Genomic DNA, 26244 nt, shown 5'->3' with positions numbered 1-26244 from the left:
AAATCATCCGCACAAGAGAAACAAAATTCATAAAAGCCCCGACCCAGAAGAATCATCTTCCACTAATCGATGGGATTCCATAAACGCAAGAGTTTCTCGTGCAAATCTTTAGACGATAAGGGTTTATCACCACGAGACAACACCAATCTTCCATGAAGATAATTATTGCAATTAGCAAGACCACAAACATATATAATCATTTATTAAGTGATTAGAAATTGTTTTGAACAATATTCATTCACAAATTCTTGGTTTACACTTAATTGAGCAAAAATCACCAAAACAACTTATTTCAAACATCAACAATGAACTAGAACTCATAAACACATCAATTCCATGAAATTTAACATACCCATAACTACACATAAATTAGGAGCACGAAATTCAACATCAAAAATCACAAAAGTCATAATTCACACAAAAGCATTTATGACCCATAAGCAAAAAGATGAAATTATAGCTTACTAGATGAAAAAGTTCTATCCCCCTCACCTCAAAGCTTCACAATCACTAGCTATGGCTTCACTCTCCCATCTAGCTTGCAATCTCTAGCTTTCCTCTTCTTCAAGTTCTTCACTTCTACTCTTCTCTCTATTCTTCCCACTTTCTCTCACTAGCCTCCCTTTGTTATGAGATGAAATGTTCTAACCCTAATTTTCCTTCATGAGTTAAGTATATATACTACTCTCCAATGGGCTAGGTTTCTAATATTCACAATGGGCCTAAAACTCTTACTAACTAACAAATTCTAAAAAGTTACTACTCATTAATCCGCTAAAACATCGAATAATTATCATCTCTAAATAATTACTTCAACTCACTAGTAACTTAGTAAAAATGATTATTCTCACTAAAACACCAAAAATAACCTTCTCAAATAAAATATTAATTTACCCTTACTCGCCTAATGACCAAATTACTCTTAGCCTTCAAAATGACTAAAATACCCTTCTAGGCCAAAAATCCATTAATCTCAAATTAAATACACACAAAGACAATTAAGCACATATAAACACATATAAATAATAAATAAAATAATTCTAGTTAAAAGCGGGATGTTACAACTCTCCCCCACTTAAGAATTTTCGCCCTTGAAAATTACCTGAAGAAAACAACTCCGGATACGAAACTCTCATACGACTCTCCGACTTCCAGGTAGCACTCTCACCGGTTGGTCCAACTCAAATCACTTTCACCAAAACGATATCTTTTTCTCTTAAGCGCTTCACCTCCCAATCTTCAATCCTCACTGGCCAAGTTTCAACAGTCAAATTATCCCTTACTTTCAAATCATCCACTTGAATCATGTGAGACGGATCGTACACATACTTCCTCAACTGAGATACATGAAGCACATCATAAAGATTCGACAATGACGGCGGTAACGCAATCTGATACGCTATAACTCCAACCTTCTCTATAACTTCAAACGGTCCAACAAAATGCGATGTCAACTTTCGACACTTCAAATCACGTCCGACACCGATTACAGGATTCACTCTCAAAAACACATGATCTCCAACTTGAAACTCAATATCCTTCCTCCTCTTATCATGATAACTCTTCTGCCTACTTTGAGACGCTCTCATCTTCTCCTGAATCATCTTCACCTTCTATGTAGTCTCTTGCACAACTTCTGGTCTTAACAAAGCACTTTCTCCTGACTCATACCAACACAACGACGTTCTACACCTCCTTCCATACAAAACCTTAAACAGTGTCATACCAATTAGGCATGGCAATGGGGCAGGGTGTGGATGGGATTTACCTTCCCCGTCACAAAAACCCTAGTTTTCTTCTCCTTCATCCACCAAAGAGGGGTGATTTAGGGTCAATTTAACCCAAAATCACCCCTTTAACTCGTTTTATATTTCCCTTTTATTGAAATAAGTGATTTTCACATCTACATTTTTTTCTTTCGTGATTTTGTCGTCTTAGTGCGACGTTGCTTTGTTTGTCGTCTTTGTGCGACCTTGTTTGTCTTTCTTGTTTCATTCAGGTATTTGTTCAAATCAGATTGCCAGATCAACTTCGATCCAGTGCAGATCAAATCAATGACTTTGGAGTCCTCAACGTTGCAGACCCGGAGACATGAGTATTCCAAAGACTTAAATATAGTCATGTGTAGGCTTTAGTACTTTGTCGTTTTATGCTATTAACATGGATGTTGTGAGTTTGTTCACAGATTCATCCTTTTTGTTTTTAGCGAATTTACATTGTATCGATGTACTCTATCAATTTGAATGAATGAATATCATTTATTTTTGTCAAAAAAAAAAATCAACGGGGATGAGAAATCGAATCTCATCCCCATCCCCAACGGGTTCGGGTATCCCCGTCTCATACCCAACCCCACAGTAATTTTTTTTAAGAAAAAAAAGTATTTTTCAGCTCCGGACTCAATGTTGTAATGCATTATCCTGCCAAGAGATGAATGCGATCGATGTCTATGGTGATGGAGAAGAGAGACCAAGGGTGTGCAGTGTGGAAGAAGAAGAGAGAAAACTTAGAGAAGTGAGGCGGAGAATTTAAGTTTTTGCATTCCCTTTAATATAAGAAACTTAAATTCTACGTCTGTCTCGTACCCGTGTTTTGAAATCAAGGAATACCCAAACCCAGTCAAAGTGGAAGGAAAAAAAATCCGTCAATTTGAGTTTGGTTCGGACGGGTACCCGTGGGTATGAGCTTTGTTGCCATGTCTAAATAGAATAGAAAACTATTTATGGTTTGAACACTATGTTGAGTCATTTTCACAGAACCCTATGTATAATTTTTAAATCATATAACGTTGTTTCATTCTCTTAAAATTCATTCTAAAAGTGGGAAACTAACTACCAGACGATCATGGTCGTTTATTCAGAATGGTAGTACTACCTCCGTCCCTAATTATAGGACCCTTTTGAGAAATTTTTGTCTCTTTTTATAAGACCCTTTTGCTATTTCCAAGTGCATTAATTAATTTTTTACCAACATACCCCTATTTATTTTATATCTTTTTCTTCAATCAACATTAAATACTACATTGAAAACATACACTAACCCTCTTTCTTAAAGGACAAATTTGTAAAAACAATAGTAATTACAAACAAATTTATTACCACTTTTAATTTTCTTAATTCCCGTTATTTTTCCAAAAGGGCCCTATAAATAGGGACGGAGGTAGTAGTTATTATAGCTTTGATTCAAACATGTTTGTTTTCATATTCATCACAATAACCCCTTTTCATTTTATATCATCTTTATGCTTTGAAAAGAACATAGTACATGGCTTTCTACATTCTCAGAATATAATATGCTGTTAATATTTGTATAATGAAAAGAGAAAGCTGTATTGTTTCAGCTTTTCCCTGCACTGATTGCAGCTTGCACAAAGTCTTCACACCGGGTGATCCCACCGGACAAAACCTCCGGCAGTACCCCAACAATATCAAAGGCCTCCTGTAAATCACTAGCAGAATTAATCTCATCAAGCCAGGAAATCATCTCTTTTGGGAATCCGAGAAGCTCTTTTACATTCAAGAGTCGCTCTTTCATTACCAACTCCCATCCTTCCAGGTTCCCACTTTCGTCTTCCCCTTCTGCTCCAGACGAAGCCCCATCAATACTTGCTGGTGTTGCACTAGTCAATTTCTTGACCTTGAAGAAATGCTGTAACTGCTCAATCAAACCTGTGTAGACAAGCATCGGACGAATGATAGACAAAAGCTCATCATTCTGCTCTGCTTCTGTTGTAGCACTTTGGCCTGTACTTCCAGATTCCACACCTTGTACAGAAGCTGAAACGGATGATGAGCGAGCAGTAGTACGACCATGTGTGTGCTGCATGTATGCATGGTAAATTCCACGCTGCAGAAAAGCACGGCGGTGCTGCAGCCAGGACTCATAAGACTCTGAGAGAAGTGAGTTCACCATCATAAATTGGACGGTTTCTTCTGTTCCCAATGTAAGTTGGGTGCCGGACGGAGAAGAGGGTCTGACATCTGATGTAGAAGAGGATATATATGCTGATACAGCCCTGGCCATGGTTCGACGCTGCAAGGGGCTTCCTAGATCAAGGAGATGACGTGCCATTTGGAACATAAATGGGAGGAACCGAGAATTACTGTCCCGTCCCCCACCTCGGCAATCTGCACTGAACGATGCTCCTGTTGCAAAGCGAGCCAACATCTACAAACAAGTAAATAATGCTTAAGCACCGGGGTGAGGCAAATTCACTTAATTCAAGCAGTGTATAAATAATTGTAGGGACATCCTTTTATAGATAATATTCAAACCCAGTGAAGTGAGTTATCTCGAAGATCTAATCATTTATATATGTTGTCATAAACAAGATTCCTTCAGTTTCTCCTTTAATTATCTTGTCTTATCAGTCCAATTCACCATTAAAAAAGCATAAAAATATAACATGTTGAGGTTGAATAACATACCAAAACAATGTCATAAGTCAGAAGGCGGAGCCTGCTTCCATCAGCTCGTCCAAGACCATTAAGGTTGTCCCAGTGTTGGTCAACAAAGCGGATATACTGTGCCAGAGGAACAGATGGACCTCTGACAGGGAATAAAGAATTACAGAGAGATTCATTGTTTCTAAGTGTTGCTCCATCCCACTCTTTCTTGGGATTCTTCAAGGCAGCATCAGCTCTTTTGGCCTCTTGATGGCACTGGAAATGAATAATGTTAAAGTAGCTTACGGTAGTGTAAACACACTCTCCACGACCACTTCCTGAAGTGCCTACGCCTAGATTCACACGCTTACTATAAGAGTAAGCACCCAGTAAATCAGAAGGTCTTAAACTGTATCCTTCTCGGCACACCATGCATGCCAACCCATCCTCCTCCTCCTGCACATCTTCTAAACCTTCAAGGACAGGCCGGGAAACAACAATGCGTTCACCTCCATCTGAAGACAGTTCTTGTCGCATTCCTAGCCCCTGCATCATACACAGGCAAGGCAAAATATAACAAGAAATCAGTTTCTAATACATTTCAAGTAAAACAAGTAATACAGTGCTGTATATATTGTCCAAGCCAAATGAAAATATTTTGAGCACAATCTCCAACATAACATCAAACATTATATTACGAGTTGAAACAAAATAGGCCTCTAGTCCCTAATTTATTTATTTGTCAAGGAAAATGCCGATTTATGTAAACCTAAATAAAAACAATGTATTAAGGTCTCTTATATAACATACCTGAAGCAGCTCCTCTCTTTTACGCAAAGCCCGGCGCCTCATTTCATTTCTAGTTGCATGCCGCAACTTACTCACCTCCTCCACCAGGAATCCATCTCCTTTTCCTTCCTTGTTAGACAGTGTGTCCAACAAATTTTCAGCCCTTGCCCCAATTTCATTTTCTCCTGAAACTCCTTCCAAGGCATGCAACAAGGGTAAGATACCTTCCTCTTCGATACACTTCTGAGTGAGGAGATGTCCCATTGACAAACCTCTCAGCATCGACAATATAAGAGGGACGGAAGGCAGTGTTAAACCCTGTGCCCATTCAGCACTGGTCTTGTAGCCTGTCTGCCCAGCATTGGCAAAACTATCCTTCAAATGTTTCATTGCAAATTTAGTTATACCCTTTTCTAGGATAATGTCCTTTAATCTCTCACCACAGGAACTTGTCTTAAGGGACTCTGAAACTCTAACAAAGTTTTCCAGAGTGAACCTCTGCTTCGCAGCTAGCTGAGCAACATTATCATCCTTTGGATTGTCCACATGTTTTTTCTGCAAACTGTCAAATGCATCCCAATCTTGCAGGTACGGGCTAAAATGCTGGATTAGAGCATCCATTGCAGCAGGTTCACCATATGTCAAATAAGGTAGTATTCGAGCAACCATCTCTGTGTTCCTCTGCTGTTTGTTTGATTTCTTAAGTCCCAATGGATGAGATAATCTGTCCAAAAACATAAGAACTATCTTTTTGGCTTGTTCACCTGTCCCAGCTTCTTCACTAGTGACAGTAAAGGCACCTTGTGTGATGCTTATACTGTCACTTTCATTTGCTTCTAAAGTCAAACTTTCAACAATCAAAAGTATGCCTTCCGCTGGCTCCATGGCATCAACTGAGAAAGCCCGCCTTGCAGTTTCAAGAAGCAAACCTAAAGCTCCTAGCTTCAACAACGCTCGTCTATTTTCTCTAATTTTGCAACAATACATAAGAAGACTAAGAACTGCAACCAATTGCTCCTGATTGGACTTGAAATCATCTCTCAGACGCTGTAAATTAAATCGAGAAAAGTGAGAACTATATTAGCACTTTCAATTTGCAACCAGCAGAATAATGATATTTAATAAAAATCGTAAGATACAGAGTAGTTATGCATGAGAATGTCTGTAGAAAAATATATATTAAGCTTTCCACAATTTTTTTTGAAGTAGATACCTTAAACAAAATAGAGGTCAAAGACATAATCAAGGCAATCACAAAAGAAGAATGCTAGATACAAATTTGTTTGACTTTGTAATGTATTAACAAACTTGTAACAACTACAAAAATCATATTACTACCAATGTGGAACAGCACCTTTGTGTGTGTGTGTGTGTGTGTGTGTTTGTGCGCCAAACCAAGCTCACGGATATAAAAGATATTCCTGTGTACCTGAATCATGCCCAACAGTATCTCCAGTCCACCACAATCACGAACAGCACCTGCTATGGCAAACTCAACCTCTGGATCCTGAGACTCCTCTCTATCTTCCTCCAATTCTTTAATCATAGGCTCAGTTGCCTCACCGTCCAATCCCTGGAAATTGTATACACATAACAGATAAATTCAAAACAGTGTGTTTAAACAAATGAGCTGGCTCACATGGTCACTGATAGAGAAACACACCTGGAGTCGATAAGTCACTGTCATAGGTGGACAATATCTAGATGAGGTGACAGCATTTGAGGATACCAAGTTGGAATTAGTCACGTTGGAAGATTGATTTGATTTCTTCCACACAAGCTCATAAACGTGGGCAATGCTCAAATCAAGAGAAATGATATTACCGGCAACCAACAATTCCATTCCATAGTCATCCTCAAGAAGACCTAACAAATCCAACTGATGACAGATCTTATTCTTCACATCACGCATCAATGGGCCAATCTCAGTACTTGAATATGGATTCTTGGTCATTGATCCCCTGATGAACTCTTCCTGAGTATGTGCCTTGTTTAGGACCAACAAATATACAGGCTCGGGTTTTGAGGGGCATACAAGATTACAGAGTTGCTCTAAGATAAACTGCAAATGCAGGTACAGATCGCATCAGAGTTTAAAATGACCCTAGTTAAAAGGTTACTATAAATTTGAAATCAAAAAACAGGGTTACTATAAATTCAATATCTAATATCTCTGTTAGTTCCAATCCTATATAACCCAACTGACACTCTGTTCAATAGAAAATTGCCACAACTAGTTTTAGTGAAAAGAACAAGTTATAAACGAAAAATGAAAAAATTAATACATACCAAACAAGCACGCCCTTTCTTCTCCTTTGCATGTATTTGCAAACCATTGATACAGGCCCTAATGAATTGTCGCTTATTATCAGTGCTTTCTAGTAGTAGACTATCCAAAAGATCTTTAAGGAGACGATTGCAGTCACTTATCAACTTAGTCTTTTGAACAATCAAGCCACGAATTACAATAAGGGCTTCAAGAATTTCAGAAAGCAAGTCCTCTCGCATGAATCTGGAATTAAAAATTTACTTCAATGAGATGATGTAAATCAAAAAACTAACCTCAAAACTAAAACTATTCAAGCAACAATCATACCTGGATCTTACATTTGGAACCTCAAGAAATTTACCAAGAAGCTCTATCATTTTGTGAAGGATAAATCCCTGAGTTATATCAATGTGTAGACTCCTTTCCAAAGACTCAACATTATTTACTTCTTGGGTAATTAAAGTACAAATTGTCCGTAGACACCCCCGAACAGTCAAAAATAAAAGAGCATCCTCCGAATCTACCATCTTGAATAACAATTCAAAATATTCCGCAGCACTTTCACCAGAAGAAAGTGTTGCAGGCAACAAAGAAACCACTAGATTCAGCAGCCGAAATCGTTTGGACGAACTTTGACCACAAAGCAAGCTTATGAGTGAGCACATCTCTGATCTGATAGATTGCGAACATGCACTCAGAACAAGTTCTTTAACCCATGAACCCAACTCAAAAACTGATAACTCACTTTTAGCTGCTTTACCAACACGACGCTTCCATCTTAGAGCATATTTAAGTGCAAGGTAATCATGGCGTTGGGGTCTTGACCTCTGGCCTGTAGCTTTGACCACCTGAGACACTTTGTATTGCCTTCTAACAAAATCAAGATAAGTAGCTCCACTCTCCCATTCTGAATAGCTCAATAACTGAATATCTTGAGTCTTAGGTGTGGCATCCCAATTTCTTTCTGAAGAGTCTGGAAATGTCTTTGTTCCACCGACACTGACAGCACCTGCCAAGGACCCGGGTACAGTTTGAGATTTCTCATCCTTTGCCTTTGCAGAAGACTTTCCAAGGCCTTGCTCTTTGTCTGGCGTCTCAGGTTTTGGAGGTGTGCATGCCTGAGAAATAATTCTCAGACAAGGAAGAATGACATGCTCAGATATGGCAGGATGTTTGGCACCCAACTTAATGGAAGAAAACAATAACTGAAATACAAGACGTAATCTTGATTCCCAGTATTCATCAGCCAAAGAACACACCTCAGAAAGTAATAGCAACTCCTCGCGTGTAGTAACTGCAATGTCCATGGAGCGATGATGCTCAAGGCAGTACAAAACTTTCTTTTGTATCAAATTGTTCAGCTCAGTAACTGCATTTACATCACCTTCAGATAAAGAACAAAGTACTATTCTTGCTTGAACCCAGGCAGCTTTAGGACCTTGATGAATGTTATTCTCAAATAGCTCAGACAAAATGCCAGCTGAAACAAGTTGTTTCTTAGAATTCGGATGCTTTGCAAGCACCTGTAAAAGTTCTAGACACTGGGTTGCAAATGTAGTTGCACAGCCATAACAGTTATTTGGAGATCTGGACACCACAAATCTTGAAGCCACACTATTATCAGCGTTCTTCTGGTGCAGATAATTCATCAGCACCTTGCGTAGCCCTTGCAGTGTCTGGACACTTTTGGTGACAGAATCAAAAGCTGCTTTGCACTTCTCACCGTAGAGAACTCCAAGAAGAGCAATTTTCCGGTTAATTTTACATGAGGGGCCAGGTAACGAAACCATCATTTGCTGCACGGAATCCTTCTGCTGTGAGTCTATTTCACTGTCACCAATGCTTGACACAATTTTAAGCAAGGGCTTTTTGAAGCCCAAAAGTTGCTGATATCGCCGATGAGCATTCTCGGACTCAGACTCTATCGCTGCTAATCCCTTCTTCATGTCTTCATCATTCTCCATATTATCGAATGTAAAACTAGGCTTCGCCATGAAATTAAACTCAAACCGCCCATATTTGCTGTACCCGCACTCATTACACAGAAAAGAGTCCAAATTCTCGTAATTGATGTTGCGACATTGCCTGCATTGATATGCATTTTCATGACAATTGCTACATATACCATGCTTATCTGTGACTGGACGACTACAGCGTGGGCATTGCAATGGTTCGAGAGACAATGCCTGAAGATTTTCATAGAACGAATCCAGTTCAATCATGAAGTTACAAGCTGTAATTGGAATAGGAAATTCAACTTTAAGCTCTGTCTGATCAAATGCAAGATGACAACTTTTTGCACGCTTCCATAAAGACCAGTTGTTTTTCAACTCTGATAAGTCAGTAACTGGTCTGTTGTTATAGTATAGGTTTAAAACCTTCACTGATTTTGACTTCCTGGTATCATGAACATTCATGGTCACAGTCTGGATTGTGTAACTTCCGGTGCACTTCACTATGATGCGATTGTCAGTGAATTTTGTTTCGGATTTCAGGGATTCTAGCTTCATCCTGCTGTATGGTACTTCTGGAGAGCTGCAGGCAACGCAGGGTTCACTTTCAAGATAGTATCCATCAAATTCCACTAAGCCACTCAAAGTATTATATATGCGAGAATTTGGATGGTTAGCTAACAGCTCATTCTGTGAATGAAGTGTCTCAAAGATGCACCTAATTACATCAGGAGTCAAGCATCGGTCTACAAGATCAGAAATCTTGTGTTTTGAACTAGTATCAGGGGATCTTCCAAGCAAGCAAGTAAGAAGTTCCGTATACTCCACAATATTCTGGCCAAACATAGGGAGGCACTTGACTTTCTGCAAGAGAGCCATTAGCATAGTTTCCTTAAACATTGGTTTGGCATGATGCCAGACACCATATAAAACTAATTTAGCCTCTGCACGCACAGTAACTGAACTCCACTCTAGAAGGAAACTATCTATGAACTGCTTTAAGGTATTGCCACTCTTGTCAGTGAAGACATCTACTGCTGCCTCCATATCCAAATAGGACTTCTCCAAACCAGAATCAGCTCCATCTTCACCTTTCTTTTTCTTCTTTGAATCTTGAGATGCAATACTTGACTTGGTTGAACTTGAGTCTCCTGACTCTGTTTTTTGTGAAGTCTGACCAACATCTTTTCCTGTATAGAAGGCAAAATTGAGAAGTTTAAGAGTCTGAATAACAGACTCTTCACCGAAATAAAATATTCCATTCATCAGGAACGACAAAATATCCCCATGCCTTAAACAGTATTTCTGCCAGTTCCGAGGACGTGCAGCTGCTACTTCTGCCATAGTGGAAAGGCACTTCACAATCTTCACACTTCTTTCATATGGAATGGGATTATTTTGAAAACCACCAGACTTAGTTATGTGTTTATAAAGTCTCTTGACTTCACTAGCATACTGCCAAGAGTCTCGTACACTGTAATAGTGAGACTTGCTCCCACAGAGATGCAGAAAAAGTCTCCTGGCATATCTTCTTACAAAGTTGGTATGAGGATTGTTGATGTAACTGCAGAGAACATCTTGATATCCATCTAATTTCAAATCCTTACCATAAGACAACTTGTAGACCTTTTCCTTTTCTCCGGTCTTGTCATGTTTTTCTGGCCGAACAAGTGTGTACACCAGTCGAAAAGCATTCTCTAGTAGAAGCCTGGGGTAGTCCATAAAGATGTCTGTTCGATGCACTTTCACATACGAATCAGAAAAGAAAGGTGAAAAATTACCAGCTGGCAAATCTCTACGTACTGTAAGCAAAGCCCCACATCCAGGTCCAGCATTACTATGCCCACCTTCACTGTTAATTGGAGATTTGAAAACATGAACTAGCTGCTGCAGTATATCCATCAAATAATTAACAAAAGATTGCTGCCTGAGAGAATCACAAGCTTGAAGCAGCTGTGATGCAAAGTCATTCTTCTCTTGATCATCAACTGATGTCTTCGAAGTGGAAGAAGAAAGTTGGATTACATTTTTATCATGGACATCGGCAGTTCCGCTGTGTCTTGGCATGGAACCATCACTACCAGGCTGATGCCAATTTCTAAGCATCAATGTGAAAAACATGAAGACCAGAATTGCAACTTCCCCAAATGATGACCGGGCTCTGGCTACAAATGGTCTGTTGAGATTAATCTCATCCAAAAACCATTTGATTAGTTTCTCTAAATCTAAACTGTCAGGCTTTGAGCTGTCTATGAAAGGCCCCCCCACGGCAGATGACAGCCTGTAGAAAAGCTGCATAACAGGGATTGCTCGGACTCCAGAAGTTGTATCCATCCATCCTTTCAATTGTTCAAGAAGCTCAGAAAGTAGTAAGGAATTTATTTCCCGTTTTGAAGCAGAGATTGAAACAGGATCAGTCAATGCAGAAGCAAACTCTTCAGAATCATTGGGCTCCAAAATGTGAATTGATGGAGAAGAATTCTGCATGTTGCTATCAGCCGGTAAAGGCAGCGAGTCACTAACGTCATCAGGTGTGAAGTGAAATTCATTGCCATCTCCCACAGAGTCCACTTCAATTGGAATTGCTGTCATAGGATGATCTCTAGAGTGTGGTGGAGGAAGTCGGTCTGCATCTAGTACTTCAAAGCAAGCCTCACACAAATCAAAATCAGGACAAACAGTGCAATGCCACCTTCGCCTGAGTATAGGTACAGTAGAACAACCATCACAACAATATTGAACAGATGAAGTGATGGTGTCATCTTCGATCATGACTTGGTTATTTCTAGCACTTGTGTCTGCTGAGCCAGGAACTGGCACTGCACTCTCAACAGCATCATCTGGAGCTAACAATGTCTGCTTTGGGAAAGGGACCTGAAGCAATCTCGAAGATATGGCCAAACTGAAAAGAAAGAAAGAAAAAAAATGTGTAAAAATCTGATTATCAAAGTTAGAATAAAATAAATAACAGTGAGAAAACACACCTGCTAGCAGTCTGAACAGCTTCATCAGACGAAAAAAGAAGTTTCTTCAGTAATACAACAGCAGGTGCTACACAGTGCACTCCTGACTCTTTTACATGGAGGGCCAAGCATTCAGCATAACAATAAATAAGTTCAACTGCAGACATAACAATGTTGTTCATGGTTTGCGTGTCGGGCTGCTCAAAGTCCAAAATTCCCCATAAAACTTGCATCAGTGCATCCACCACTTCTGAGCCTACACCAGCAAAGGTAGTTTAAATCATGTAAAATGTGTTGCAAGTATAACCACATTGGACAGATGACTTCAATATTTATTCATTCTATTCTTGATTCATAATAACAGTACCTCAGTCACTTAAAATTACAATAATCCAATAAGCAGTATACAAAAAGAATGTAGTAAAAACCAGCCATGAATAAAATATAAACCTTAGAAACCCATTCTTACAGCAGATATAAACGGTGCAGATATCAACTCAAATTTCAAGAATCACTGTTGAAGTTTAGTTTAGACCCTTATACTAAATTTCAGTAGAGGAGAATACTAAATTTCACAAAATTACTACATAAAGAAATAGAAAAGCATCTCAATAAATAATTGCATGCAAAGGATTGTTTAAATCAGCGAGAACAAATCAATACCATTTGTCTCCAGAAATGTTGCTAAATTTGAACGGCGTTGCAATGCTATCCTACAAACGGCACGCATCTGAGCAGTGAACTCTTCAATGATCCAACTTCCTGCAGTACCACCTATCCCAAGCCTTGACAACAGTAGTGAAGATGATTTGACCACTCCAAGGAGCCGCATGGTATCCTTAATCTAATGTAAGAAGAGTCCAGATGAAATAATTAGCATAACATTGACATAAAGTAGAAATAACGAAGTAGAAATCCAAGTGATACTATATATAGATTACCTGATGGTATATCTCTTTCTTGGGAAAAACTGCTTGTAAAACACAACTAGCAGAAGCCTGTAGGATAGGTTCCCTATCACTCTCAAATATTGTTTCTAGTAATTGCTTGCACTTGAGTTTTCCCAGCTCTGTTCTTGCTTCTTCAAGCCTTGTGCAATCTTGTTGCCTACATGATGAATAAAACTTGGTAATAAGCTTAAGCCCATCTGCTATTACTTGCTCTTGGATAGGAGCAGATTGCATTGATCGGCGCTTCTTTCCAGATCCACCGAGTGATACATTTGAACTAAGTACTCTTGCTTCCATATCTAAAATTGCATCCATTTTCTCTTTCCAACCAAACTCATCTTTAGCTCGGCCATAAACTTCCAGTGAGTCTATTCTGGGAAGTGTTAATCCATTAAAGGTTGGCCCAACTAACACTGTAAATTCTTCATCTGCAAGAAGAGACTCCGCAACAGTAAATGGAATATCATACCACGACCTCATTCCTTCGTCTAATTTAATAACCCTCTGGAAAATAGAAATACTAGAAGGTATGTGGCTTGCTGATGTATTACCCACATGAACTCGAAAACCAACCATCACAATATCAGGGTTTGAGTTGAAGACGGATATCTGTTGAAATGCATTAAGAAATTAGGGAAACAAAAATGCTTCATCAAATCACTTGAAAGACAGGCAAACATCATCAAACGCAGCTAACATTATTGCAGTGATGATATCGTAACAAAATGAAATTGTTCGGAACAGCGTCATATGATATGACATGTGAAACAGAATTCACCTCTCATGTAACCATTTTAGAATGGATATATTTTAGTATTCTGGAAATAAAACATGCAATTATAAAAGATAAATTTTGACTCATTAATAGCATTAAACTACATACCTAGAAAACTATTAAGTATTTACTTAACTATCGCTAAATAAGAATAAAAAGACAATTGCGATGTTGAACTTTCCAGATCATGATGAATCAAACACAATCAAGCGCATGTCTTTGTGACTCTCAAACCCCAGTGTGGGGTGTGTAAATTGGGTTTCATCAACAAACATGTTTGTCAAAATCATGTTAGCTCATATTTTTTTAGAGGATTTTGAGTTTAACATCATTGCTTATGTAAAAGCAAAACAAAGTTGTTCTCAGGGGATCAAAACAACGTTTCCAAATTGTTATCCAAACACACTCTTTATTCCACTAGTAAGCATACACACGCTTCCCCCCTATACTTAGTAGGTTTCATGGAGTATCAATTACAAAGATCAGCACTTCATTATTATAAAAAGTTCAATTTGTTTCCTCTTTCAGAAGAATACCAAGTGTCATTATTGATATCATATAGGGAGTGTTTGGCAATTTCTAAACTAATTTAAAATGGTGGTGTTGGAACTAGTTGCACAAATCTATGCAAAAAGCCAATCAAAGCAGATCAACATTATTAGGGTTTAAGTTAGGTTAAAAAGTGCTTAAAAATAATTCCAGTGCAACCAAAGCCTCTTCCCAATAGGTGGGATTCAAAACTAACTCTAGTATTGAGCATGTGGAAGATTGTCGATGTCAAAATTCAAAAAACTTGGCATGCTTATTATTGACCAGCAGTGGAATGAGTGGTCTCCACAACTAGATTTCATCTAATAACCACACTTAGATCTAGTTGAAACTTGAAAGTAAAGAGAGGAGAATGTGAACACTGAAGAGGAAGAGAATGAAAGAGAGACAACAACAACAACAACAACCAAGCCTTATCCCACTAAATGTTCTATCATAAACCATATTTCGGTCCAACTCATTAACTCCTAATCTTTCTTTATAGTTTTGTAGGTCTTCCTTTGCCTCTAGTGATCTGACTATCCTCCATCTGATCTACTCTACTTACTACAGAATCAACAGGTCTTCTGTCTACATGCACAAACAATCTAAAGCCTATTTTCCACCATATTTTCTACAAGAGGTGCTACCCCAACTCTCTAATATTGTTGGACAAGATAGTGAGTCTGGATAATCTTGGACAAGAGAATGATTCTGGATAATGTTGGACAAGAGAAAAAGAAAAAAATAACTTGAGTAGCACTTTTTACGAGCTAGCTTGATCTTAAACTTAGTTCACTGTTATAAAATTCATGTAATAAAACTACAACCTATGTCTAAAAATAGCAAGAGCGCGCCCAAATATCTAGCATTTAAAAGTTGCCAAAGACGCACTTAGGCTATGATGTTCTACAGTGTTATTTCTAATCTAAAAGACTAAAAAAGAGTATACCACAAAATACAGTAATATATTCGCTTTGAACTGCAAGGTGATAGAGGATACCTTAAAACCTGTAGGACTTGGACTTTCTAGAAAGCCATCCTCATTCACCAAACTCTGTTTAGCTCCTTCAGAATCTCCATTTCTGATGGCGTCACCACCCAGTTTCACATCTGGTGTGATGCATACAGTCCTCTCAAAAAAGTCAAGAGGAAATTCAGGATTTGTTCCAGCATAAGCTTTAGTGAGGATGCCAGAACCCAATTTCTTAACTTTCTCAGATGCTGCAATGACACCAGCATCCACACCCACAGGAGCATGCGAATATATTTGAAGGCTACCATCATCATGTAAGACAAGACAGTGGATTTTTTCCTTAGACAGTGGTTTGTATGCAGTCATACCGACTATAGGGGAGGCTGAACCCACTGAATGCCTCATACTCTGAGCAAGTATCTCATGTTCCTCCATGGATACTGCAAGTGCAGAATTTGATTTCACAGTTGATAAACAAACAAATAAGCCACTGCCAGCCAACAATTCTTTCCAATGATGTACTCCAGCAGGTCGCATCTTACTTTCTTGCTCCTCAAATACAGAAGACATCTCTATTAAAGAAGCTGCATCAGAGCTTGGTCGACCTAATAGTGTGGTACCATCTTGAAAAGATATGAAGAGTAGCTTGCAAGTTGAAGAGAAGTACAACGATGATCCCTTTGCATGAATTTCTCTTCCCTTGAGTTGTACATGTTCTTTTAATGGCACAGCCCCAACATTCCCTTTGACTGACAACTCGAACCTGAAAATGTTTCCATTTTCTGACAGAACAACAAGAAACATTTTGCCCCGGGAAGCTGTATAGAGAATGGCATCCACAATCATGTCATCTGACAAAGTGAAGTAGTGTACTGGACTGATGTTGTCCAGGGACAGGTCATATATCTTGACAAATCTGTTAGTCACAACCATTAATTGAACCTGTGAACCTGGAACCCATTCCACCCGTCTAATGTATGCACCTTGCAAAGCAAGTTCAATGGCAAGGCGATCAATCACTTCACCACGAGGATTCAATGTCAGGACCTGACAATCCTCATAACCGGCTACAACAAGATAGTTCTCAACAACAGGATTGAATGCGAGTTGTATAATTTCAAAGCGGACAACATTTTTAGACAGATGTTTTACATTGGTCTTGTCAGCTGTCACAGGAGAAATGGTGGCCTGACCAATTAACTGTCCAACATCATATATAGCAACTTTATCACCTTCACCAACAGCAAGCCGACCTCGTACACTAACACTGAGCAAGGACTTCACAAGAGAGCCATTTGCTAAGTGAGATTTGAGATCCTTGGCATTAGAATAGTCAACCTTTATCTTGAGATCAAATGATCCACTTTTATAAGCTTTCTTCAACTGCAAGAGATCAATGCCATGAGAAATCACCTTGTCTTCTCCCAAACTGATATTCTTATCCTTAGAATGGTGGGAGTCTCGTCTATTAATTACTGAAGGCATCAAGGAGGAGCAAAGATTGAGCACCTGACTCTCAACATCAAGTTCTTCCAGTAACAATGGAATCATTTCTTGAAGCTCTTTTGTAATAGATAATCTGAGTGAGTTATCTACATCTGAATTTATGTCCTCATCAAAATCTGAATCACTATCTGGTAGCTGATCTCCATCTTCAGGAAAGGGTAAAAATGACTGAAATGTGTTAGAACCACGAACAGGTGCACTGTTATCTGCAGTAAATTTCCGTGGTTTCAAACATTGACAGTTACTACCCCTAACACCTCCAGCTCCACAGTCACAAAAGAAGCGGCTTGAGCGTGAGTAGACTACACGGTGACCCCGATGACAAACCTTAGCACATACTGAGCAGCAACCTTTTGATACAGTCAGGTCACATGTATAGCAGAAGTACCAATGCTGCTCCATGAAATTGCTTCCACTGGAAGTAAATGTGCAAACTTTAGAGGCAAGGGCCCTTTCACTGTTGGCATCCTCGTCATCATCCTTATCTATGCTAAGAACCTCCCCATCAGAGGTTGCATCATCCTCATCCTCGTCTACCGAAGTAGCATCGCATTCTAGAGAGGTTGATCCTCCTTCTTGATTGGAAGAAACAATGAATGCCTCAGAAGTTTTCCTGGACCCAACCAGTCGAGCAGATGCATGTCCCACCCCAGCAGTATTACCAGAAGAGCAATTCTTAGTTATCCTCTGCAAGGAAGTTTTACCAGATCCACATTCTCCCAAGACAGTTGCAATAAAGCCAAATAGAAACTTAAGCCCCGGAAGCAGATTTTCATTGCCTGCCAGTTTCCCCATCATCATGACAGTCCTCGTCAAAAGCTGTTTCATCAAAAGCTCTCCTCTTGAAATTTGAACAATGAAATTGAAATAGGACTTTGCCACATGAATATCAAATAGCAAAAAAGCATTATCAAGTAATAGAAGTGCAGAATTGAAAATATGATGTTGCAACTCTTTTGACTGTTTCTCAGATGGCGGTGATACAAGGGACAGAATAAAATTCATAGTTGAATCCCGAAGAGAAATGGAGCTCCCTTTTGCACAGTTCACCCCACTATCTGATTTCATTATGCTTCCTAAAAGCCTTTTCTCCAACCATTTAGATACGCTCTGTATATCTCTGTCAAGGAATTTCCTTTGTATCCTCGTTCTGAGATGAGGAAATTGTTCTCCAGATAGAAGGTCTACAAAGAACCCAAGAACTTTCACGTTCACTGATTCAGAGAAACATGTATCTAAGGAATCAATTAGAACCAAACAGTCACCAAGATGCAACTGCAAAAGCTTACTCGTCTGCCCTGGCACATTTTCAATACCAAGACAAAAGTGAAATATAACAGACTTTGAAGGATCTTTTCTAAGACTGCTTAATATCTCAACAATTTTGCAGATTATCCATTCATGGACAAAGCAATCACTTGCTCCTCTAGCATTCATATCCTTCAAAAACCCTTCCATTTGCTTCATTAGAATTAAGTTTGTAAAATTTGACAATTCCAGTTCTGCACTTGAGCTGTGATAGATAGTGTCACATTTCTGATGAACACTTTCAAAGACTCTATCGCACTTGATAATCATTATTGTATCAACTATTTGTAAGAAGACTTCAGTCTCAGAGTCAATATTTCTTCCTGATTCTTTTATTATATGTAACCCGTCGAGAACAAAGATGATTCCTCTTACGCTAAGAACACAAGAGAGCAGAGTTGCACTAGAAGTAGAATGGTTTAAAGGAAAACCATGCAAAATGCACTCCCAATAAGCTTTGGGAAGAGTTTTTGAAGATTTTTTATCAACAGCAGCATCCAACTTGGATATGAGGCTCAAAACAGACTGCAGCTCATCTGCATTGGAGCCACTCCTCTCCAGTAGCTCATCCTGCAGGCTTTTGTCAATTCCAGTATATTTCAGCAGTAAGAGTGGTAAAAACCCAGGAGCCACCTTCTGTTTGTAACTTAGGACATCAAGGAAAGCTCTCTGATAAATTTGCATGTGTTTGCTTAGTAAGGATGAGAACAGCCTTACTAGCAATACAAATTGACCAGAGTCAATCATGGAGGAAATCGCACTTCCAGCAAGTTTAACATATTTCTCATCCCCAAAAGCACTCTCAGTCCAGGTTAAACCGTGCCCAGAAATTGCAGTGTCTATACAATATCTCCATATGCCAACATTAGTGAAGGAAAGCACTAGAGACAGCCACATTTCACTTCTGAGGAAATCCCAACCTAATTCCTCAATGCCTTCTGGTATGGGCAAAGCATCTAAATTCTGAAGCAAGCTCAGTACAACATCTGGAATATTAGTGAAGTTTCCGAAGACCTCTGGATGGCCTAGGAGTAAATGGCTGAAGTGGAAAAAATGCAACATATTAGATAGATCCACGGAGTGCCCTTGATTCCACGATAAAACTTGATGGTCAGCTTCAGAGCCTATATAAGGAATATCCCAACAAAGGTTGAAAACATATCTTTCAACAATTTGATCCTCCACTGCATTGGCTTTTTTGCCTCTCCAAAATCCAAGAATCATTGAGAAAGTACAGTATATGTCCTTCCAATTCAAAGTTAATTTCTCAATCATCAAATTATCCACACTGAGTGAAGCAGAAGACTCAGAAACATCAATTAGTTGTCCAATCAAGCTACCAAGAAAAACCTCATCTCCCGCCAATCCACCAGCAATGCTTTTTAATGCAGTTGATGACCAAGATGACATGCTATCATTAACTTTATTTAGCAATGATGAGCTAGACAATGGTGCTTCCCTCAACTTAGACCGCACATCTACAAGCAATGATGTAGGACAAGTCTGTTGGTGAAATATCATATGGCGAAGAACTAAGATCAACCTTGAAACCACCAAAGCCCAACATGTTAACAGTGAGCTGTTCAAATCCAAGACCGGGTTAGCAACTTCTTTGAGGGTTGAAAAGATTAAGTTTGCCATCACTCCCTTTTCTTCTGCACAGGACAAATGGAAGGCCATAAGAACCACCTCAATGTGAAACAATGAAGGAAGAGTACCAACGAGTTCATTGATACTTGGGCAGTTTACACAAACAGATTTCGCCTTCTCAACAACAAAAGCAACATAGCCTCTAAAAATCTTGGTTCTCAACTGACTGCCAACAGAACCAACCCTACTGAATAACGCGTGAGCAAGCAGAGTGAGGGTCCTATCATTGTAACTAAAAGCACCATTTTCAACAATAAGGATCTTTTCCACAAGGTAGTCTTCAAGTGAATCACTCAAAGCATGGTTTGTGAGAAGGTTGTGCAGAAGATCAAAGGATAGTTCATGGATGATCCCAACCTTCCCATCTTCATGTGAAGGGATACAAGCATCAGACATATTATCTTCAGACCAACAGCCATGAGAATCGAGTAGGGAAAGCAAAATATCAATGTCTGAATTACTGAGTTTGCTGCAAGCATCAACAAAAAGAGAAGGATGCCATTCAGTAGAGAAGATGCATGTTTTAAGAAAGTTCAGAAGTTCTATGGCAGACTGAATTGGCATATTCTGATTGCTGGAGTTTGAAACTAAAGCAGCAGCAGGTGGTTGTTCGCATCCATCTATAGATCCAACAGAACGCGCTGTCTCGGAAAAAAGATCTCCAAAAAGAGCCTCATCCTCATGGCAAGTGGCATTTTCAATTTCGGATGGTCCAGCAACTTTTGCCAAACTAGAATGGGACCTTTCCATTTTTTGCCTTAATTTCAATCCTTCAGAATGAAGGAAGAAAGCAAGTTGCATCAAATTTTCAACCCATTGGCTTGATGCAGGAAATATCAGTTTTGTAAGCTCTTCAAAAGTGTATCCCTTTAGCAAAGGAACAGATCCATGATGAATAACGTATGAAAGAGAATTGTTTTCTGAGTCAGTAGAACTGCCAACAAGCTCTGCATCGAAGTCTTTCCGCTCAAAAGGAATCTGGTGCCTTTGCTTTTTCAGATCATTAATGAGTTTCAGAGTATAAACAACAAATCGGGGGAAGAAAGACAAAGGGGGCTTTGAATTTGGATCATTTTTGTCATATATCCAAACAGAAGGATCCAAACTCTCTAGTATAGATGCTACAACACATGCTTGGATATTCTGAACTACATTGCTATTACCAAAAATGACCTGAACATCATGAAGAAATTCTTCGGTGACCATTAAAACAACGCTCTCCAAACTTCCCTCGATAGTAGCACAGGTACTCACAAATTCGAGCTTCACTCTAAACAAATTAGACAAAGTATCAGTAAATGAGGCAACTGCCCTCATCAATGAGGCGTCATATTCAACATACGGAACATCTGTCGCGAGACTTCCAAGTATCTTCAACATTCTCAAAATGAATGATAGCCTCCTTCGAAAATTTTGGCCCAGTTCCCGCTCATCAAATACATCTTGTACTTTAGCTAGTTTAGTGCAAAGCAAGATCAGGCGAGGAGTGCATTTCCCATGGACAACTGCCCAGTGCTGGGATAGAAAGACAAAAGTGTTGAGATATTGAAAATAGGTCTGCTCGCTGAATCCAGATTCTTGCCTGTCATGTGGCATGTGTTTAGAAGCTAATGTCTTCAGAAGCCAATCCATTGATTTTTCTTCCATTGAGCACGGGAAGCCTTTTATGAATCAGCAAAAAAAATGAAAAGAAAATCAGCACATGGTTATGTTGGCAGGAAAACTATGACAAGGCAATGATGGGGTGATTATCGGGTATTAATATTATACCTTCTAAACGGCATTTTTTGTAGTCATCCACATAATCACCACAACAATCATCGACCATTGGCAGCAAATCTACTAAGGCACTTGTAGTTGTAGGTTGTAGTATGTCCACTACCATATTTACTCCATCAACCAAAGCTATCTCTAAAAGATGTATCATATTGGTCTGAAAGGTTCAAGAAGAATTAGTATCACAAAAAAAGAAAAAACACAAACATAACCACCCTACCAGAAAAGTACACAAACCAGAAAAGTACACAAACCAAGACACTAAGTTCTAACACAGAATAATATAAATTTAAGCTATACCAGACTTTTTATTTGTTCTATAAATGGATTCTCCATCCTTACTCAGGTATAGAAATCAGAAAAAACCTATTACCGCACAAAGTACCATACATCAACTACGCATAAAGCAAGATAAATAAAATCAGACCCAAAAATCAATTTGATATTTCTGAGAATCATGGTCAAATGTAGCCTTGGTTGCAATTTGAAAATTTTGGCAGCAACACCAAGGTATTTGAAGTCTTCAGGGCCGCAATCAAGGCTATATTTGACCATGATTCTCAGAAATATCAACAATCATGATGCAAGCGCTGCCGCAAACATAATTAAAACATTGATCATGAAACCCTAGTGGGTGTAATGAATGATTATCGATCAAACAGAAAACAAACAACTCCAGAGAAAGGTTAATGAAAAAGGACTGAATTAAACTTTCTTTAGAACCCCTTACCATTTTATTAGTGGTCTTTTTCGGCATACATATAAAGAAATAAATAAATTATCTATTAACTTGGATATTATTTAGCATTTCCTTCTTTATTTCAACAAAATAAATGCTCAAAATTCAATAAACCGGGCACACTACTCTCCAACGCACCCTTGTGGAGAAGCAGTCCCTACGATTTTTAAGTTAATAACTGTATTGGGCATCGTGTTGATTCCCACCTCCCAATTATGATTATGCAAATAAGCTACGATACTCATACAACAAGCAGGAATTTAAAAAACCAAGTTAGTGAAATGTCAACTGAAGTCTACTACCGCAATTGAAGGTCATTTGACCTAGATTATCTAGATGCAGCCACGGCTACAGTTTAAAACCGTGGCAATGAGTTCCTAACGGACCTAATGATTGATGATCAATCAAACAGAAAACGACAGAAAATTCCAGCGAACAAATAAAGGAAAAGGAATAGCAGTCTTTTTCGGCATACGTGTAAAGAAATAAAATTATTTATTAACTTGAAAATTATTTAGGATTTCCTTCTTCATTTCAACAAAATAAATGCTCAAATTTCAATAGACCAGGCACACTACTCTCCACGCGCCCTTGTGGAGAAGCAGTCCCTACGATTTTTAACTTAATAACTATTCGGTATCATATTGATTACCACCTCCCAATTATGACTATACAAATAAGCTACGATACTCGTACGATGATCAGGATTTAAAAAAAACAAGTTAGTGAAATGTCGACTGCAACCACAAGGTGTTTGAAGTCTACTACCACAATTGAAGCTCATTTGACCTAGATTGTCAAGATGCGGCCGCGGCTACAATTTAAAACCTTGGCAATGAGTTCCTAACGAACCTAATGATTGATCATCAATCAAACAGAATACAACAGAAAATTCCAGCGAACAAATAAAGAAAATAAAGAAAAAGGAAAACTATTCTTTTTAGGTATAATTATATAGAAATAAAATTATTGATTAATTAAAATATTATTTAGCATTTCATTTTTTTATTTCAAAAAAAATAAATGCTCAAAATTCAATAAACCGGGCACACTACTCTCCAATGCACCCTTGTGGAGAAGCAATCCCTACGATTTTTAATAACAGTATTGGGTATCATATTGATCCCCCTCTCCCAATTATGATTATGCAAATAAGCTACGATACCCATACAACGAGCAGGATTATCAAAAAACAAGTTAGTAAAATGTCAACTGCGACAACAAGGTGTTTGAAGTCTACTACCGCAATTGAAGCACATTTGACCTAGATTATCAAGATGCGGCAACGGCTACAATTTAAAACCTTGGCAATCAGTTCCTAATGATTGACCATCAATCAAAAAAAGAGCAGGATTTAAAAAAAAAAAATTGAAAAGAAAAAATAAAACAAGAATGTTTGTGAAATGTTGGCGGGGACACCGATGTGTTTGAAATCTAGTGCCGCAATTGAAGCCCATTTGACCTAAATATTCAAGATGCAGCCACGGCCACAATTTAAAACCTCGGCAATGAGTTCCTAACGCACCTAATGATTAATCATCAACCAAACAGAAAACGACAGAAAATTCCAGCGAATAATAAAGAAAAAAGAATAAACTAGACATCATTTAATCATACTTAAATTCAATAAAACCATGCAAACTACTCTCCATCAAATTTTCAAATTACAGAACTTCAAAACTATCGCAAGCATACCTGAATTCCTAGATCATCATTATCAAATCCAGATTTCTCCAAATAACACAAAGCAAATTCTATAGACCGCTGCACAATCGCAACAAGTACTCCTTCTGCTTGCTCCACTGTTCAAAAAACAACCAAAACAAACACCAAAAGAAGTTATTACAAATATAAAATCAATTCCAAACTATGAAGCATGCACAAAGACACCGGACACCTCGACACAGGCAAAAATTTGAAAAAATGAATTCATTTAAGTAATCACGTGTGTCGGTGTCAGAACACCAGACACGCCTTCCATCAGAAGTTTCGGTGCTAGAGAGTTTCCACACACTTCGGAAAGAAAAAAAAAACAAAAAAAATTATACTCATCGATCAACAATTTGCAACTTCAACAACAATGATCATACACAAACAAGTTAAATCACACAAAAGCAGAAAAACGCAACAACAAAATTAAGTTAGAAAAATAACACTACACACATAAATTCATTTCCAAACACTTCAAAAAACAAGCAACAAAATAATGTTCATCATCAATCAACAACATGCAAGGATCAAATGAACAAGCTAAATCGTGCAATAGCAGCAAAACGCAACAAAAATGAAATTAACAAGTTCGATGATGAAATTAACAAAAAAATTTACTCATCGATGAACAAATTACAGCTTCATTTCAACAACAACGATCACGCGAACAAGCTAAGCTAAATCATGCAACAAAAACAAAATCAACAAGTTCGATGAAACGAAAACAAGTACCTGATAAAGATCTCGAAGAAGAAGCAATAGCTAACGCGAGAGAAGAAATCGCGTGAATCTGAGAATCAGTCCATGACTGAAGACGCAAAGTAGCATCATCATCATCGGAAGATTCGAGTCCGCGGCGGAGAAGACAGTAGAAAGCGTCGAGACCTGACCTAACAGCGTCATCGGAACGGAGTTTGTGAAGAAACTCGCCGGAGGGATTGGAAATTGCGTCGGCAACGGCGATGAGGTTGGTTTCCGCCATGGCGATGCAAATCGGAGAATTGAGTGTGTTATCACTGTGAGTGATGCATTAAGGAGAAGAAAGAGGCGTTTATGGTAATTTTGTAGAGTGTTGAAAACGGTTATGGTGGAAGACGGTGATTGAAAGAAATCGAAAGAAGTGTTTAGAAATGAGAGAGAGAGAGAGAGAGAGGGGTTTATTACGAGTATTAGTGTTGAAGTGTTTGCTTAAGAACGAAGGAGATTTGTGCTTGTCATTGTCCAAAAGAAAAGCAAAATGCTTTTTTTTTTTTTTTTGAAGGAAAGAAAAACAAAATGCTAGTTTACTACAACCAATATCTTTCAATTTTGTTTCTTACACCTCTAAATTATCTCGTTGCACCTAAATGATATTTAAAATTTATCATAATATCGAATAAATTTCCAACCGCTTTCTATTTTTCGATCTAACGGTTTATTTCTCTCTCGCAAATATTGATTGAAGGTGATGAAGTTTGATGAAAGGTTTAAGATTGAAGTGGAAAGTCGTCGCTTAACATTTCATTGTATAATTGCAGGTTTGGTTGTGCGGTGGAAATGAGAAACGCGCGTCTACTGTGAAATTCGCTCCAATTTATGAAAGTTACTATTCTAAGTTTTGGCGGCAACGCGGTTTCGCGCTGTTTTTTTTTTCTTTTCTGGGTATATAAATTCGCTGCAATTTATAAAAATTACCCCAAAAGCTAAAGCAGGCACACACTGAGTAATTGAACTTTTGAATTATATCATGTGTTTTCGCTTTTATCCTTCATGGGTATATGAATTGCACGTTAATTAAGTTCACATATTTTGTTTTAAAAAAATGTGCGTGAATTAAACTCGTGTAGATGGATTTATACATTCAATCAACGTAAGTGAAATTTGTTCCAGATACGTAATCTGCGATTGAATTACAATTTCAAGAAAAGAACATTTTTTAATTCACGTACATTGAAAATTGAATTGAAATACATATGTGTCACTGTTGTT

General features: G+C 38.4%; 1 protein-coding gene and 1 long non-coding RNA gene across 2 annotated transcripts; one reads left to right on the top strand and one right to left on the bottom strand.

Annotated features, from left to right (window-relative positions):
* Positions 1–1432: 1432 nt before the first annotated feature.
* Positions 1433–4168, top strand: LOC146904605 (uncharacterized). Its single transcript, XR_015018961.1, has 2 exons — positions 1433–2864; positions 3160–4168. It is a non-coding gene; the product is annotated as an uncharacterized LOC146904605 (long non-coding RNA).
* Positions 3177–25482, bottom strand: BIG (auxin transport protein (BIG)). Its single transcript, XM_085726375.1, has 14 exons — positions 25009–25482; positions 24262–24368; positions 21822–21984; positions 15615–21712; positions 13300–13917; positions 13022–13202; positions 12380–12614; positions 7771–12297; positions 7464–7686; positions 6838–7236; positions 6604–6747; positions 5196–6221; positions 4428–4931; positions 3177–4167 (listed from the first exon to the last, which is right to left on the bottom strand). The coding sequence occupies exons 1-14, from the start codon at positions 25256–25258 to the stop codon at positions 3337–3339; spliced, it is 15306 nt and encodes a 5101-aa protein (XP_085582501.1). The 5' UTR covers positions 25259–25482; the 3' UTR covers positions 3177–3336.
* Between the last annotated feature and the right edge of the window lie 762 nt (positions 25483–26244).

This window comes from Medicago sativa, chromosome 7 (assembly GCF_051527215.1).
Source record: "Medicago sativa cultivar Bolivia chromosome 7, Bolivia_mono, whole genome shotgun sequence".
NCBI classification, from domain to species: Eukaryota; Viridiplantae; Streptophyta; class Magnoliopsida; order Fabales; family Fabaceae; genus Medicago; species Medicago sativa.
The sequence above is the reverse complement of the archived record's forward strand: the minus strand, read 5'-3'. Positions and strand labels throughout refer to the sequence as shown.

Excerpts from the sequence above, each read along its gene's own strand:
- BIG (XM_085726375.1), bottom strand. The coding sequence starts at position 25,258 with ATGGCGGAAACCAACCTCATCGCCGTTGCCGACGCAATTTCCAATCCC. Across the intron at positions 24,369-25,008 it reads TTCTTCGAGATCTTTATCAG|TGGAGCAAGCAGAAGGAGTA; the intron begins GTACTTGTTTTC and ends TTTTTTGAACAG. Across the intron at positions 4,168-4,427 it reads TGACTTATGACATTGTTTTG|ATGTTGGCTCGCTTTGCAAC; the intron begins GTATGTTATTCA and ends ACTTGTTTGTAG.